This window comes from Equus przewalskii, chromosome 26, assembly GCF_037783145.1.
Source record: "Equus przewalskii isolate Varuska chromosome 26, EquPr2, whole genome shotgun sequence".
In the NCBI taxonomy this organism is placed as follows: Eukaryota; Metazoa; Chordata; class Mammalia; order Perissodactyla; family Equidae; genus Equus; species Equus przewalskii.
Genome location: NC_091856.1, coordinates 7,838,431 through 7,857,028, shown reverse-complemented (window position 1 = coordinate 7,857,028; position 18,598 = coordinate 7,838,431). Strand labels below are relative to the sequence as shown.

At 44.4% G+C, this 18,598-nt stretch overlaps 1 protein-coding gene across 2 annotated transcripts in view; it reads left to right on the top strand.

The window, feature by feature from the left end:
* The window catches only part of GRIN3A (glutamate ionotropic receptor NMDA type subunit 3A), a 150,601-nt gene extending 132,656 nt beyond the window's left edge, over nucleotides 1-17,945 (top strand). The window contains exons 7-10 of one of the 2 annotated variants that reach the window (XR_011533351.1): nucleotides 7,426-7,590; nucleotides 8,914-8,990; nucleotides 13,714-15,259; nucleotides 16,102-17,945. Coding sequence is in view for 1 of the 2 variants with exons in the window: in XM_008522467.2 (XP_008520689.1) it covers nucleotides 7,426-7,590; nucleotides 8,914-8,990; nucleotides 13,714-14,053 (582 nt within the window). In the remaining variant the exon portion in view is untranslated. Of the gene's footprint in view, nucleotides 1-7,425; nucleotides 7,591-8,913; nucleotides 8,991-13,713 lie in introns of both variants that reach the window. The other variant, XM_008522467.2, reaches the window with a different exon arrangement.
* The last annotated feature ends 653 nt before the right edge of the window (nucleotides 17,946-18,598 follow it).

Here is an 18,598-nt window from a genome sequence, read left to right as displayed (position 1 = left end):
GTCCAACTGTGAGAGTACTGTTCGTTTCGCCCACGCGGTGTCTCCCAGGAATTTGCAAATCACCTCTTTTGTTTCTTTTGTTGAATGTGATCTTTCGATCTGTCTTCATGGATGAGGAAATTCCAGATTCTCTGAGCCGTACATCTTCTTTCTCCCTTCTCGTGATTGTTGTTAAATTTCTTTTAGAAATCTCAAGTGATTACACCGCACAATCTTACCCCACTCTCTCCAGCCAGGCAAATCTCTCCCCTGAAAGCTGTGCTTGGTACCGCCGGAGCCCAGCCTCATGCAGGTCTCCATCTTTTCTCTCTCCCCCCGCTCGAGGGCCATATGTATAGACACAACATCGAAGCTGCCAAACTTTATTGAACTACTGCTCTACTGGGAAAAATAGTGCGTGACAAAAGAAACAGAAATCAGGTCTTCAAAATTAGAAACAGCATTTGCTTTCTCCTCATCCTGCTTCCAAGTATCTAGGGATTATCAATATTTCAGAAGCTCCGTAGCCTTTCTTTTCTTTACCTCTCACTAAACCCATTATTCCTTCCCCACTCCAGCTCTTATTAAAGAAAAAGAAAATTATTTTGAGCACCAGGATTTAGCTGTACGGACTCAGAGAGGAGATCACGTAAAGTTTAATGCACTAGATCACTGAAAAATAAAATGATTTCCCCTTGCTCTTGTAGTCATTTTGCTCTGGGGAAAAGTACTTAATAGGTACTGGAAAATTTTGAAGGTAATTGTTACTGAGTTCTTTTTCAGGTGTTTACTTCATTTAATAAGCATTTCTTGAGCACCTGCTACACACCAGGCTTTTGGAGGCATGCAAAGAAAGGCAACGCCTCAACCCATCAGAGAAACCTTCCTAGGACAACCTCCCTCATTCTTCTCAGTGTTCTGTGTGAGAAATAGTCTGTCTTGAAAGAGGTTATATGCACACCTCAGAGCTAAAGAAGCTTAATCCTTTAAGCTGTCTATCAGGTCAGATTCTTTGGTTGCAAGCAACAGATCAATTTAAGCAAGAAAAAGGGGCTCATCAAAAGAACAGTGGGGAAGCTCAATGTTTTGACGCAAGGTGGAGAGGAACTGATGATGCTTTAGGAACAACAGGACTCCAAGGATGTTAGTGGCAGGAAGCAGGGAACTGTGTCTTTGAGGCACTGACGTTGAAATAACTCAGCTCCAGCCACTTTCGATGCCACATGTCTCTGCTTCAAATGCAAATTGGCTTATCTTGGGTCACGTGCTTGGCCTCACCTGACCAAGAAGTGAGGAGTCCGTGACTGGTAGCCATGGTGGCCACACCAAAACCACATGAAGTGGGGGAGGGCAGGTCCCCTAGGAAAGGATCCTATGCAAATAAAATCAATACAATACACTTCCAATGTAAGTCAGCTGAAATTACCACATTCAATTTCAAATTTTAACTTTGTTAATTGTAACTGTGTTTTTCTCCCAGTTCCCATGTTAGGCCCCAGAGTGAAGCACACTGGCATTATGAAGTCAGGACGGCAGGTCTTCTGAGCTCTCCAAGCCTCAGGTTTCTCATCTATCAATTGGGAATATCCATCTCCATCTTTCTCCTTCATGGAATTATTCTAGAAATCTCCTGAGATATACGAAAGTGTTTTATGGGGAAAATATATATAAATTTATATTATACAAAAAAAGATTCTAGCTTTCATATGCTTTTAACCATTCATTCAAAAAATATTTATTGAAAACCTAGTAAGTGCTAGGCACTCTTCTAGGCCATCAGCGTATGCACTGAACAAAATGGGCAAAACCCCTGGCCTCTTGGAGCTTGCATTCTAGTTGAGGAGGGAAATAGGCAATAAACAAATATTTTGTCAGGAGAAAAATAAAACAGGGTATGGGAGATAGATTGTGTCCAGGGGAGGTTGGGGAGGAAGGCAGGATTTGCCTTTTAACCAAAGTGGTTAGGGTAGACTTCACTGATAGGTAACACTTGAGCAGAGACCGGAAGAAAATGAGGAAAGGAGCAATATTGATTCCTGGAAGAGTTTACAGGCAGAGAGAAGAGAGAATGAAGACCCTCAAGCAGGAACTTGCACGATAGATTTAAGGAACAGAGAGGGGGCCCACGTAGCTGACAGAGTGAACCAGTGAGATAAGAAGGATATGAAGTTAGGAAGTGTGGGACTAAATCATGTAAGGTCTTGTAGCCCCTCGTAAGGACTCTGACATTTACTCTGTGTGAGACAGAAACCATCGCTGGGTACTGAGCACGGGATTGACATATTTTGAGTCATTCTGGCTGCTATGCAGAAGACAGACTGAAGAGGTGAGGCAACCAATTAGGAGATTATTTTAACAGTCTAGGTGAGAGATGATGGTGGCTTGGACCAGGTGCTTGGTGGAGGTGGTAGGAAGTCATCAGATTCTGGACATATTTTGAAGGTAGGGTCCACCATGTTTGCAGACACACTATGTACGGGGTGCTAGAGAAAAAGAGGAATCAAAGATGACTCTAAGGTTTTGGGGCTGAGCAATTGCGAGGATGGAGATTCATTAAGATGAGAAAGACTGTGAGGAGTAGGTTTCATGGGAAAACTTAGGAGTTAATTTTGATGTTCAAGTTTGAGAAGTCTACTAGATATCCAAGTGGAAAGGCTGAGTTGGGAGTTCGGGAAGATATAAATTTGGAAGTCATTGGCACATAGGTGGTATTTAAAGCCATGAGTCTGGGTAAGAAAGTGTCACTAAACAACTGAAGGCGTGCCAGTGTTTATGATCGGAAAGATGGGGAGGAATCAGTAAACAAGACCGAAGTAGAACAAAGAGAGAGGGATCCTAAAAACAGTGAGGAAACTATATCAAAGAGGATGAAGTAATCAACAGTGTCCAAGCTGGTACACGAATAAGGTGAAAATTGACTATTGGATTTGGCAATGTGAAGGTCATTGATGGCTTTGACAGAAGTTGTCCTGGTTACTGGTGGGGATGAAAAGCCTAATTGGAGTGGGTCACAGGAAATAATGGGAACAGAGGAATTGAAAAGACTAAGTATAGACAACTCTTTAGAGGACCATAGAAACTAAGTCCTCGCTGTGTGTTAGGAGATGTGGAGGGGGGCCCATGGAGGCTTAGTTCCTAGGACTTAGCCAGTAACACCCAGAGCAATTGATGAGCGAAATCCTTTAACTGCATTTCTTGCTGGAGGTTTAAGAACTAGTCAGTTATCTAACCAGGTGTCAGATGTTGTCTACATCTGAGTAAGATGCAATGCAAAGATGCAAGGGTTTGGGCAACGACAAAATTGATAGTCTTGGCCTCTCCCTGTCACTGGAAGCATGCATGATCTGCTTGGAAGCGTGGAAGCTTGGATGACCACTCAGAACATCTGACAGTACAGGCATCTCTCTTTATCTGAAGCTAGTCTATTCCTGGAAATGTGTTGGCTAGTGAAGTTCCAGATGGTGAGAGTCCTTTCCATTATCTTATATGGGAAAAGCAATAAAGCATTCCCACCCCAATCAGTTTCCGTAAACGTCACTAAAACACTCTTAGACACCTATAAGTGTTTAACATCAAATGCACAAAGAATGGATTGTTATATATGATAACCCACCAAGGATTTCTGCATAATATGAAGCTTTTAAAAGACCACTTTTTTATGCTTAATTAGTGGGTATTCATGGGTGCAGTATGCAGAGTAGACTTTCCCTCCACAGTGCAATGAATATATATTAATGTAAATGAACAACAAAATAAAATGTTAAAGAAACATAACATTCAGCAAAACAAAATAAGCAAGCAAGGCAATTTTTTTAATGGTTCCTTACTGATTAGAGTTAGCTGAGTGAGACTGGGTGGGAGAGAGAGAGCACATGAAGGACCAATGAAGCCATAAATGTCTGAGATTTGCCCCCAGCGAAATCCTGGGACGGTCTTCTCTCCCGGTCACTTGAGACCCCGGAAGTGTGTGGCTGGGAGGTCTCAAATGAAGCTGCAGAGGAGGCGATGGGATGAAGAAAACTTACCTCTGCTTGCGCTTCTTTGCTTTCGTTTATGCTGCTCTTGATGACATGGGACTGGGCTGCGACTGCATTTCTGAAGGTGGTCTGTCTACTCGTGTCACTTGCAACTGCGATCATTATTTTGTCTGCATCACTTAAATTTATCTTAAAGATTTGACACTGAATGTTCATTGCTCCTCTTCGTCTTCCTCTGACCAATCATCAATGTCAAGTTGAGCAAGTTCCACTGCATTAGAAAAAAAGCTTTTGCTTGATAAGGTGGGGAACACGCGCACGGCTAATGCATAGCGCATTTAAGCAGTGTGGTCCTGGGGGAAGAACAGCTGAGTTACAGCGGCAGCGCCACATCTTATCGCTCAGGCTCAGACACAGTTTAAACATTATCATTGGTGCTCACAGCAGATTATAATGAATTTTCAATTCAGATGGTGAGTTTTGAATAAAAATTTTTGCAAGTTGTTATAGGGAATAGACAGCAGGAGTTCAGATAGCCAGGGGTACCTGTAAACTGGCGTTCACTTGAAGGGCAGTGCCAGCTTGGCATCAGACAGTCCTGGATCCCCTGCCCAGCTCCCCCATTTATTAGCTTGCATGATCTTGGGTAAGGGGGTTAATCTCTATGAGCCTCAGTTTCCTCAGACGTGAACTGAGGATAATAACACTTAACTTACAGGGTTAGCATAAGAACATAGTATACATATATGGTGTCTGGCACACACGTTAGATGTCCAATTAAAACAAAAACAGTAACTACTTCTATTAGTCAAGTATGTGGGTATAAACAACAGAAATTTAAATAAAGAAATGTATAAAATAAACTGAATACAGCCTATTTGTTGTTGATGTAATAAGAGGAAAATGAGACTAGTTATTGTTATGCACAAGAAAACAGAGGGGAAGCCCTGCGTTTAAAGGCAAGATAGTTCACTGTCAGTTACGTGTTTTCTTCCTCATCTTGGCAGTGCCTTCTAAGAAAGCGGTGCCAGCCTGTTTGGTGTTTGCTGTATGTTTGATGATGTTAGTGCTGAAGTCCAAAATGAATTCCCCAGTTTGTTCATCATCCATAGCAGTAAATTCACTAAATCCTTCCATAATAGCCATTTTCTGTGCATATTACAACAGGTCCAGGCCAAGGGCTGTTTTCAGACACGTTTGTATATGCTTTCTGGAGGTCAGAGTTATACAGAGATGTCTGTGGAAAAGCCCTAGTCCCTGTAGCCCTTGGGGCCAGTACACCTCTCACCTTGCCTAGACCAGCGAGGTCCTTATTCCCTGGGGCTGGGCTCTGCCTGCATTCACAGGTGGTCTGTTAGTCTTCCTGCCTTGTGTCTCAGCCTCCTGGACCTAAGGTATGCTCTGTGCCCCTGCTTACCTCTAGTCTTTCCTTCCCCAGGGATCTTAGCACCCATCTTTGATCCAGAGCCACTTCTGTGGAGGAAAAGAGATTCCAAGGCCCTGGCTGCACCAAAACCTGAAATCTCCAAGCTCTGCCTCTGAACCCCGCGCCCTCGATAGACTTCCTGGCATCCCCAGGAGGTCTAGCCTTGCCTGAGCCATGCCTGACTGGTTGTTTCTCCAGGATTGGGGGTAGAGGTGGGGAGAATAAGAGGAAGGAAAACCCCTTCCAGAGGATGGGAGGATCACTCACTTTAGTCAAATAAGGTAGTTAACAGTGTAGGGTCTGGAGCCAGGCTACGTGGCTTTGAACCCCAGCTCTAACCTTTGGACACATTACCTCACTCCTTTGTTCGTAAGTTTCCTCACCTATAAAATGGAGACAGTAACAGTACCTACCTCAACATCAACAGTACCTACATCAACAAAGTGCTCAGAGTTATGCCTTCCACATATTAAGGGCTAAATAAATATTGATGATGATGATGATGATGATGACCAAAAGCCTCCAGCAGAGGGATGACACCCAGGCTCCTTGGCATTGGCGTTTGAGGGCTTGCCTCATATGGCCCTGTTTCTCCCTCACGACCATGCCTCATGCACCCTACCCCAAGCCACAGCATCACTATATCACCGTGCCTGCCGGGAGGTCTTGTCAGTCCTTCTTGGCTTCTGCCACCCTCAGCTTAGAGTGCTTCCTTTCCCACCTGAGCCTCTGCATCTTACCTCTCTTTAAATCTTATATCATGAGCCAGCTTCCCCACAAAACTCAGGAGGTATGTCTCAGTGCATCACGGAGTATAAATGTTTGCTTCCTCCCTAGACTCAAGCTGTTTAAAGGCAGGGACGTAACTCTCCTATCTCTGTTCCATGGTACTTCGAAGAGTGCCTGGCACATAGTAGGCATTCAGTGTATCACATGTCTTTGCTTCTGCAGGATAGACTCCTGTCATCTATGTCAGTTGACTGAATAATACCTAATTTGTAGAGAACTCGTGAGGCTTCTCTTAGATATCAGATGTACACCACTTAGCAAAGTGACTGCCACATAGAGTTACTGCAACTATTGTTGTTGCTGTAACTGCTGCTGTTTTGCTGTGTAGCAGAAAGAGCCCAGCTTTGGAGCAAAACAAACAGGGACTTAGACCAGCTCTGTCACTTAACAGCTTCAGTTTCCTTAACTATGATTTCAGTTATAATACCTATCTCAGTGCAAAAAAAGTAAGCAATCAATATATGTTAGGTTCCTTCTCTTTCTCCTCTATGGCTGTCTAATTGTGTAGCCTGGCTCAATTTACTTCATTTCTCTGGTCCCAGCTTCCTCATCAGTAAAATAAAGACATTGAACTAGATGATCTCTGCGTTCCCTGCCAGATCTAAAGTTCAAAATTATTGAATTCATCATCTTTTCTCCTTAAACCTACTCATTCTATGTCCCTGAGAGAGGTTCTTTCCTTAATAGTTATTCAATGTTTTAATATACAGTCATGTGCCACTTAATGACAGGGATATGTTCTGAGAAATGCATCATTAGGCGATTTCGTCCTTGTGTGAACCTCATGGAGTGTACTTAAAACACATCTAGATGGTATAGCCTACTACACACCTAGGATCTACGGTACTCCTCTTATGGGACCAACATCGTATATGTGGTCTACCATTGACGAAAACGTCGTTATGCAGCACAGGACTGTATTAAATTGTTTCATTTCTTGGTGTCTCTCTTTCTCTATCTCTCAGTCTCTCTGGAGACTGTAAGGCGGTCCAGATGCAGGGCCTCTGCACAACTTCAGGGACTATTCATGCAGTAGGACTATATATGGGTAGCACCCCGGGAACTGTGCTCTGCAGCATCTTCAGTCCTGGCTGGATTCCTTTCACAGTTCAGTGTAATGAAGTCTGCAGAGCACACAGGGAAGGATAGTCTCCAGATTTCCTTGGGTCCAGAAAAACAGAATCCGCGTCTGCGTGAACATGAGGCCAGGAGGAGCATCACGTTCATGGCCTTTCCTTTCCTCTTCTGCCACAGACTTTGCAGATGGGCATCCAACACTTCTCTGGACTCTTTGTGCTGCTGTGCATTGGGTTTGGTCTGTCCATCTTGACAACCATTGGTGAGCACATCGTGTACAGGCTGCTGCTACCACGAATCAGGAACAAATCTAGGCTGCAGTACTGGCTCCACACCAGTCAGGTGAGTGCCCTGGGCATCTTGCACCAATATTCTTAAACGTCAGAACTCCCGGTGATGGGAGAATCCAGAGCCCTGATGAATGGTACATTACCAAGACAACTAGGGTGGTGTAGATGCTCTAGATGTAGAAGATGGAATTCCCTCAATCTCGTTAACTCACTTTCCCCTTAAATTAGGCTGTCCCGTAATGCCCCTTCCTTTCATATAACCCTCCACTGTTGCTCCCAATGGAAGCAATAGAATTGTTTTTAACCTGGTTTCACTTCATAGTGACAATCTGAAGAGACGGTGTGAAACATTTGTCTCCTACAGATTCTTTTCTTGCCAAAATTGAAACCCATTAAATGAGCTTGAAGTCCCTATTTTCCTTTAGGTGAACCCGCCAGCCGCTGTTCTCTCCGCATTTTCAATGGCGCAGAGGTTTGAAGTTCGCTGGTGGCAAGGCCAAGCCTCATAGGATGGAAGTTCTTTCATGTAATCCAGACACCAACACACTCACTTGCAGGGAAAACTGAAACTGACAGGCCAACCATTCAAGCACACTCATTGGCACATCTCTCCCTGAAGGAAATTGGCATGGAGAGCCAAAATCTACTCAGAAGGCCTCTCAGTGGTGAAGGGACTCTAGCAAAGGCAGCATTTTCCCCTGACAGTGGTGAGGGGTGAGGCGAGAGGAGCCATCCTGATCTCCCAGGGACAGGCTTTCCCCTGCCTCTCAGCAGTGAGGCTGCCAGTTCCCACTTCTGCCCCATTCATCCGTTAGGCTGACCTCTCTGCATTGTTAACACAGGACTTTTTTCCTAGATGGGTCACTTTCATTGGTCTAGCTATGCTTGAACCCCGTTCTTCCTACTTTCATCTTAGGAAGTATTTGGTCTGTTAAGGAGGACTCTGCAGACCACTGATCTTCCCAACTGTGTGTTGACACAGTTAGTTTAATTCTCAAGAGTCCGTCTTCCCTTCTTTGTTTTGGCTGCTGAGAAGCTCAGACTTAAGTTTTTGACTTGCCGTTAACAATTGTACAGGCCCTTTTCCATGTGTTAGTTATGATAGCTCTTCTTTATGTCACACACCTTGGTACAACCTGGAGCATTTCTAAGCTTCCTATCAAATTACTTTTTTTTTCTCCAGGCTGAATAATAACTTAGAATTCTTGTCCTCTTGAGATTTGGGGCTGAATGTTGATCTGTGTTTTGATCCCTGGAAATTTGTTTAAAGAGGCCAAGGTTTGTGGTGATGAGATATGCTATTAAATCTCGGGCGGTACCTTGTCCCTTGTGTGTTTCTGATGATCTCTGCATGTGACTCTGTTCTTTCTGCCAGCGATTGCATCGAGCACTAAACACATCATTTGTGGAAGAAAGGCAGCAGCGTTTCAAGACTAAACGTGTGGAAAAGAGGTAAGAAGAGGCCAGCGCCCGGTGTCTCTATATTTGTTAAAATAAAAGCTTAGAGATGTAACTAAGACTCTGTGCTCAAAAGGTAAATAACTCAGATTGAATTAGGACCAAGTTGTTGATAAACACAATCAGTAAAAATATATGTGGTTTCAAATAGAAAAAGAACAGACAAAACGATCAACATACTTGTACATATACAAACACCGAAATGCAGTGTAGGCAATATATGCCATGGTTAAAAGTGTGGGCGTGGTCTCCAGAGGCAAGCATCTGGATCCAAATCCTGTCTTCATCACTTACAATGTGTGTGGCCTTGGGTAAGTTCCTTATTTAACCTCTCTGTGCCTCAATTTCCTCTTTTGTGAAATTGAGATCAAAACAGTACCTACTTCCTAGAGATGCTGCAAGGATTAAATGAGATAATACTGTCAGGCTCTGAAAACAAAGCATTTCAGCTATTACTATTGTACACAAAGTACACAAAAGACAATTCATAGGACTGCAGGCAACAAACTTCATGCAATATTGCGTTTTTGGCATGTTTCCACTCCCCACTCCTTGCCAGAACTCCTAGGAATATTTGAAATATGCAACAGACGTGTTCTGCTTAGCCCCCTTCCTGGCCGTCTTACTACAAGCTCCCCAGAAAAGAGCATCTCATTAGTAGAAGGTAGCAAGCATTAAATGCATAGATGACATTTGAAAATGAAACTTCACACCTTCCCCACATCCAGCCTGGGGATGACTATGGCCTCATTCATGGTGGCAAAAGATGTCAGAAACATTTGGGTCTGGCTCCTGGTGGCCTCTGTTGCATGCTGCCTATGGCAGCCCTCCTGCTTCTTTCATATGCCCAGAGGCCTCAGTTTAGGGTGGTACCTCTAAGCGACTCTGTTATCTATGACAGATCCTCAGCTCAGAGGTTGGCTTTGTGGGTAATCTTGAAATATGACACTCACACTTCTCATTTATAACAGAGGAAAAGGGAAAAGGAGTGAAAAACATGATTCTTTTTCCCTGTTTGTACCTCCTCTGGGACTACCACAGTCTCCTTCTCTCCCGTTTGCATCCAGCTTGTCAGAATCACTTCTGCTGTCTCTTAAACCCTCTTTCCAGTCAGTGAGCACATCCCGTCCCCACCTCAGTCTGTGGCATTCCTGTATCAAATTGCAGCCTTGTCAGAGATAAGCTGCAGACTAATCAGGTCACAGCTGTTCTATGTCACGTTATATATATTTTTTCTATAATTATTTTTAACATAAATTTTTAACAAGAGGAACACAAGAAGACACAGCAGAAAGACATCATCTCCTAATGACAAGGCATTTGTTTTCCAGTCGTAATAGAAACAAGAAGCCCAGTGATCCCATTTCCAACTGTGATATGACTCCTATTTACATCTTTCTTGCCTCAATGGAGAGCTAAATGCGTCTTTCACACAACTTATCCACTTTTCTTGGCAGAGTCCCTTCTGGAACCCCTTATTTTGAGAAGGAGCTAAGGCAGAACATCCATCATCGCTTATGTTGGGCCCACATTTCCTGTGCCACCTCCCTACAGCCCCACACCCACCTGTACCGTTCCCAGCGCAGTGGGTGTTTGAGGCCCCAGAGCTCTCAGGTCTCTTCCAAATGGTCTGGTGGAAGATTGAACCTCGATGTCATGTAATTGCACTGTGGAAGCTTGTTTTGCTCATTTTTAGTGTTAAATACAGTTCACTCACTGGTCACATTACCCTCTTAGGCTGAGGAAGGCTTGTTACAAAACACAAGCTAAACACTATATAGGCTAACAATATAACACACTCATTCCTTCCAACCAGACACCAAATCTGACATTCAGCATCTGTCATCTTGCATTTGCAGGTAGCCTAGAGCCACGTGTCGATCAGTTATCAGAGCACTTGTGACACTGGCAACTAGAGTTTGTCATGGAATCCAGCTTTTGCTTATTCTTCTATATGATATTCCCAGATAGATGTACAAAGCTCTGGAGGAAACCAGATTAGCTATCTCTACTTACCTGGTTTCTGTGACTTCTTGGACATTCCAGGAAAGCGTGTAGATGCCCTACTCCCAGGTTCTTCCCACTACAAATCATTCTATGGTACTAGAGTTAGGTCTGCTTGAAAACTCTCCCTCTTTTTTGAGAAGAATATCTACCCAAATGCCTGTCTGCTACAACTTAACATCCCTTCTGTGTGCTCCCTATTTATTGAAAGAATAAAACAATAGATAAATGAATGAATTACTAATGTATGGGTTTGAGGAAAGGCTTGAAAAAATTTGGGGCCATGGTATGAAAGTAGGTGGTGTTCCTTTTTTATTTAAAGCAGAGAAAAAAGTAGGCATTGCCAGAGACCATTTATATATAGTCCTTGGTTTACTCAGCATGTGATTTCACATGTTTTGGTCTATCCTTTACCCTACTGAGTTTCTAATACATTTCCTTTTTCCTTTCCTCTCACCCCAAGACGGACAAAAATTGTAAACCGTATAACACACCACAAAAAGATTGTTTTGAAATTATTCAAACTCAATAGGAAAAGACGTGAAGGAAAAATTAAAGGGAACTGTAAGGTTAGAAAGAAAATTATAACTGTACCTCTGATCTCAGTGTAAAGCCAGTGGGCTATAGAGGATTCATTATAGAATTTACCCAGCCCAGGACACATGAGAGCTGAGCTCTGGTGCCCTCTGCTCATTTATATGAGACTTAAACTATGAGAAATGTTAAAGAACTGCAGGTGTTTTCAAATGCTTGTGTTTTGATGGCTTGGGGCATATATCAGTCCGTTTTTGTGGTGTGAGAAATTATCTCAACACTTAATGTTTTAAACAGCAGTGAGTTGCTTATGAGTCTAAGGGTCAGCTGTGCAGTTTACTGATCTGGGCCAAACTTGGCTGAGCTCAGCTTATTTGCTTGTGTCTCTACAGCCAGCTCATGGGGAAAGGGAAAGCAGCTAAGGGCTGGCTGATTGCTGATGGCCTCAGCTGGGTCAACTGGAAAGACTGGGGACTCTCTCCACAGGGTCTATTGTCATCCAGCAGACCAGTCTGGACTTGTTCACGCTGCAGCAGGGGGTGCTGAGACAGACAGTGGAAGTGTGTGAAGCGAGTTAAAAGTTTAGGCTTGGAAGTGCCACTTGCCACTTCTGGCACTTTCTGTTGGCCAAAACAAGTCATGAGACAAGACCAAATTCATCAGGGAGGCAGGTGGGGAAGCAGACTTTCCCCCTTGAACACCCTCGATAAGGATAAGCTGCAAAGTCACATTACAGAGGGGCATGGATGAAAGGAGGTACAAAGGATTATGACCACTTTCGCAATCCACCACAGGCAAAATGAAATAGTCATCCTATGAAGTCTTTGTGTTTTTGTTCTCATCCATGTAACTGAATCAAGACCTGATTATCTCTCCCTTTTCCCCTCCCCCTACAGGTCCTCCCCTTCTCCTCCTGGCAAGTAAGAGTCCAGGAATCAAGCCTTGATTCAGTTATATGTATGGGAACAGAAACACAAGGACTTAATAGAGCGTTTCTATTTTGTTTTGCCCTGTGGTAGATTGTGAAAGTGGTCAAAATCCTCCTCCACCTCCTTCTCCTTCAACAAGGATGGAAGAAATTAGCTATGCTGTTTAGGGCTCTAATCTGTTCTTGCAGCAAGAAACTCTTCTCACTGCATCTAACTGTCAAAGCATGTTTCAGAAACCAGACCCCGCTCCTCCTGTGCCTGGCCAGCAAGACCTCTCTTGCTGTCTACGGCCACCTCTCTGAGATGGTGGTAGGGTGTTCGACACAAGCCTGAAAGAGGATTGCGAATCTATTTCTATTTGACTTGCATTATCCCAGCAAGAACCTGAGGCTTTCTTAGGGTTTTTTTTTTAAGCTTCAGACCTAAGCTGTCATTCTCAACCCACATAAAGACATCTCTATAACAGGGAACTTTTTGCTGAAACCTGTAGCTTGTATGCTTTTATTCTCCTCAAACTCAACTAGTAAACATCAGGGTGGTCCCGTCGGATGAGCCATATTATAGTATCTATCAGCAGGCTCACGATTAGAGTCCAATAGCTGAATAAACAGATTCTCACTTCTACTAAAGCACCATCTTTATAGCCCTAGCATGTTTCAAGGCAGTGCTGCTTTCTAAGCCTCATTCGCAGGAGGGAAATAAAAAAGCACGTAACGGGGCTGGCCCCGTGGCCCAGTGGTTAAGTTCGCGCACTCCGCTGCAGGCGGCCCAGTGTTTCGTTGGTTCGAATCCTGGGCGCGGACATGGCACTGCTCATCAGACCATGCTGAGGCAGCGTCCCACATGCCACAACTAGAAGGACCCACAACAAAGAATATACAACTATGTACCGGGGGGCTTTGGGGGAAAAAAATAATAAAAAAAAATCTTAAAAAAAAAAAAAAGCACGTATGGTTCTTCATAAAGTAATGTGCCACACCCTGATCCATCAGCCCTGCAGATGATACACCCATTCCAGTTCTGGGGTGGTGGAAGACTTGACAAGACCTTGAAGTTCACTTGAAAAGAATTGTATCGGCTCCCTTTGTCCCCATGACACTCCAGCAGGCAGGCTGTCCATGGCTGTTACTTCATCTCTAAAAGCATACCAGCTCCATGTTATTCACACGGGAAATGGCTAATGGATGGGGAACAGCACTTTGAGGGCTGCAGAGTGGAAGGCAAATCTAAAGTGTCTCTTGGTTTCCTAGGTCCAACGTGGGACCCCGTCAGCTCACCGTGTGGAATACTTCCAATTTGAGCCATGACGACCGACGAAAATACATCTTGAGTGATGAGGGACGACAAAACCAGTTGGGCCTCCGGACCCGCCAGGACATCCCTTTGCCTCCAAGGAGAAGAGAGCTCCCAGCCTCGCTGACCACCAATGGGAGAGCAGACTCCCTGAACGGAGCTCGGAACTCAGTGATGCAGGAGCTCTCGGAGCTCGAGAAGCAGATTCAGGTGATCCGCCAGGAGCTGCAGCTGGCGGTGAGCAGGAAAACGGAGCTGGAAGAGTACCAAAGGACAAATCGGACTCGCGAGTCCTAGGCCACCACGCTGCTCCCCTCTTTCCATTCCTGGCACTCTTCTGAGCCCCTGAGACACTTCGTAATGCTCTTTTGTAACTACTGACAGAGGCGCAGGGAAGCTGAGGTCTGGGTCTTCTTAGAGGTCAAGGCCGCTCTCCGCAGCCTAAAGAGCAGCGGCAGCTCTTCCGAGCTCGCCCCCTAGGTCTCCAGGATAGGCATCTTTTCAGAGCAGGAATCTTAAATTAGTCAGAGGAGTAAACTCTGTGTAAGGAAGGGATTTTTGAATAACCAGACGACCCTCATTCCTCTTAACCTTTTCACCAGGTGCCACGGTAATATTTCTGGGTTTTAGCCCTTTCTCTGCACTATCAATAAGAGAGAAAATTGTCACCCATACCTATGTCTTACTGGGTGGTTGGTTTAATCTTAGCATAGAGCAGAACTATCCAGGGTTGTGGCTTTTGATACAACTCCCCAGGCTAGATTTGTTCCTACAATCCTGACAGGGAGCAAAGTAAGAGGTAGAGAAACCGAGGACAGGGAGCTGGTACTTAAAACATTAACTCAACTCCTAGTATCACAGCAGGCCAAGGATTGACTGGGTCAGGCAAGAGCCATGTTTTGAGGAGGTCCTGGATCTCCGACACCATCCTGACTCACATTTAGTAGGAACATGTTGACCTGCCATGAAGAAAAGGGACAGGGATGTGTGAGTGGGAACAGAGGACAGGCACAAGAGGCATTAAAAATGTCAGCGTGCTTTTAGAACAAAAGCTGTGAGCCAGAAAAGCAATTTTGCTAAGGAATGAATAGGACTAAGCATCTCCACTATAGTGTGTGCCTTTTACAAAGGAAGAAGAAAGAGAAATATAAAGCAAGGCTGTGGCCTTGGCATGAAACTGGAGCATCCCTGGTTGTTGCCTATATAGGATGTGTGAGTTGGCATGGTGGGTTAAGTGAAAATGCTCTGCAAACCACTTACTAGGCCATTTTCAGGTCAGCAGTCATCAGTCTCTTAGCTGTAGGAATCCTAAAAGTGAGCCTCGAACCTGTGAACATCACAAGCTTCAACCTTCAGGAATGTGTCCTGCTTTCCATATCTGTATTGATAATGACCAAGTCAGCCTCCCCACCTCACTCCCATTCATCTCTGAGGAGCCATGAACATCTCTGAGGAGCCTCCAATTCTCCTCCAGGCTCCATCTAATGCTCCCAAGAGACTGATGTAAGTAACCTGTTTCCCCTCCACCTGGGCATCCCTTCCTGGTGTGCAACGGCTTGGACATGCCGAAAGGGAAGGGAATATGGGACTATGGAACTTCAGTTCCCAATGTTAATGTAGCAATGATCAAGGCACTCCTTAGGATGCTGATTGCCAGGCTCCCCCAGAGGACTGGAGGGGTGGGGAATCTGGATGAGGGCTCGGAAACCTCCTGTTAACCACCATCCCCAGGTGACTGACACATGTGGTTGTTACTATTCGAGAAACACTGTTATAGAATTTGGCTGCCCCAGCGATGGGGAGAGGTGAGAAGAGCCTTCTTGAGAGTTTTTTAAACTTCAGCAAACATCTGCTGATTCCTCTTCCATACAGCCACTCCCATCCCAGGGTGCCATTTAGGACTAGATTTCCTTGTTTATCAATTACCTGCTTCATCTTCTCAGTCTCTTTGCTCCACTCCAGTCAATTTGAAGACCTACAATGAGCTCACAGCGCTGTGCCAAGCACTGTGCTCTGTAACAGCTGCAGATCATTGGAAAAGCTCCTCAATTCCAAAATTTCTCCCCCTACTTTTGGATGCAATCCCTGCATTCCCACTAAGAACTACCCAGTCCCCCAGGGGAAGATAACACCTTAAGATGTAATTAGAGAACACTTTAGCAATTAGTTAATTGTCTGAGAAAACCCTGGGGTGGATGTAGGTGCAGAGAGACTGATTAGGGAGGTGGTAGGAGGGTTCTAAAGTTAGACTTCACCAACCTTGCAGTAAGGGAACAGGTGAGCCCTGGAAACAGAAAGGACAACTCTGCTTTGAAATGCCCTATCCTCCCACGTTCTCATCGCAGGTCCCGAAGTATGTCTGCAACTGACTTTGGAAGATCATGCCCCTTAGCCATTCCCACCCGTCTGCAATAGCTAAGGATGCTGTAGAGACTGCATCATGCTCTGTGCAGCCCGGAAGGCTGATGTACAGGTGTACCTCAACTCACGCAACAGCCATGCTCCTACTGTTGTACATGGACATTTTTATAACTCAGCTCATATTCTGACTGTGCTTGAGAAGCTGGCTATTTAAAGGAACCCAGAGGTGAATTCTTTTGTAAAGTAAAGAACCCTTTTGTAATGCAATTAATTATCCCTTAATGTATCTGTTTTGTAAGTTTGGATTTTTGTATATCGCGTTTACCTTAAGCTTCTCTACTGAGGCATTCTGAGCAGTAGCCTGCCTGTCCCCGAAGTAGGTGACCAGTGCATGGCTCCTCGAGTATCTTCTGAGGAACTACTTGGCCAACACTGTGGCCAGGATGTGGGGAGACACAGCAGGGTCTGAAAGCGGGCTTCCTGCCATCAGTACTGCTTGAAATGCCTCCAAGTTCTGGATAAAGAAAAGCAAAGCATAATTGTTTGTGGTGAAATGAAGCAGTCTTCATGTTAAGTAGCAATGGTTATTTTTATTGGTAGTAATTGAACAGTGTTTTGCAATTTGTGAAACAGTGTGTTGTGTTTTGTAAAAAGACTTCATGAAATGGTGGGTCCTTTGAAAACCCTCCTTTCTGTTCTGCCCCACCTCTGTTCTCTCAATTCCCCTCAGGCTCAAAAAACACAAAGATCAGGAATCTTGAGGCGGAGGGTAGTATTCTGGTAAAGAAGAGATGGGGTGCTACCTTGCCTCCTCTTGTGGGCTCCTATTTCATGAGATCAGGAAGGCCTCCATTCCTTTTCAAGCTCTGATGCTGGGAACTTGGAACATGACAACCTGATTGTGTCGCTCACCCCAACCCAATTTTCCAAGAGGGAATTCCTGACACAGGAAGAATATAATAAAGGATGACTGGGTGGGTTGGGACAAGTAGGGCTACTAGGCTCATGTAAATAATAATAAGGGCCCCACAGTGTGGACACCCTTGTAGAGGGGCAAGGGGATCCCTTCAACCATTAAGTTGGCAGAATGACTGGGACAGACAAGTGAGGCAGCCACAGGGACCCAATCAGTTGAGGTCTTTAACATGCCTGGAGGTGACTCTCCGCTATTCATGGATCTCACTATTGCACAAACCCAATATAGAAGCTGCTGCTTCGGTGCCAAGAGAAGAAGTGGTAAGTGGAGCAACCGCCACGCAGAACAGAGCTATGTGATCTGGGTGACAGACTTCTCAGTGTTGGTGCCGGGTCATTAGGGCCTTGGAGCTAGTAAGCACTTCCTTGGTGTGGATAAAGAATGAAGGGGAAAGAAACTACTTCAGAGCCTCTCTTCCTCTCAACTCATATTTTTGATGGGCAAACCAAAAACCCAACCAGTCCAGAAGAAATTGCTTTCTAGTCATCAAAACCACTTCACTATCTGCAATGTTTAGTTATTCTTTTCTTCACCCACCCACACCGTCCATCTAATCCAGGATTCCCTCACTCCTTTTTTAGATTAGTTCCTAATTGTTTTATGAAAATAATGTACTTATAAGTATTTTCTTAAGGTTTGTAAAGAGTATTTGCATTGTGTCTTCATTTTAATGTGTTTGCAATCGCTCCACTCCAGGAAGAACTGAAATGCTGTCTTGTGAGCATGAAGTGAACAGGCTGCTTTGCTCCAGCCACTTTTCTTGTACAATCACATGGATGGACTAGATGTCCTCAGGTCTTTTCCATCTTCAGTTTCTATGACTGTGGAATAAATGTTCAGACAGAAACTTCACTTTCGGATGTACTGCTGGCATTATCTTCGGGCATTCAAATGTTGCTGTGGCATCAGCCCCTTCCTAACAGGAGACCCACTGCTGCTATGACTTATGCTTGTTTCCTTGGTGTAGTCCAAAGTGGCCCAAAGTATGCTGAGAACACTCAGAGCTATGGCATCATGAAGTAGAGCTGAAATGGCTTCATCAGAGAGAGACATTCTAGGAAAAGCCACAATATTAAGAGATCTCTGAAAAACTGCCCTGACCACACGCATTTAGGAACTCAACAAACATTTGCTAAACAGCTTGTATTTATGTGCCAAGTGCTGGAAACACAATAGTGAATAAGATGGGCCTGGTCTCTAACTTCAGGGACCTCCTCACAATCTGTCCTTTCCACAACCTGTAAACGGAAAATACAATAATAACTAACATTTACTGAGCACTTATTTTACAAACTGTGATCTCATTTAATCCTCACTAAAACCCCATGAGACAGTTGCTCTAAACCTAGTCTGGAGTAGATAAACCAGACCTCTGGTTTACAAATGGAAAAACTAAGGGTCAGGGAATTATGTGAGTTGCCCAAGGTCACACAGTCAGCATTAGTAGCAGCAGAGATTCACATGCAGGCAGCGCAATTCCAGAACAACCATACTACATTGTCAGG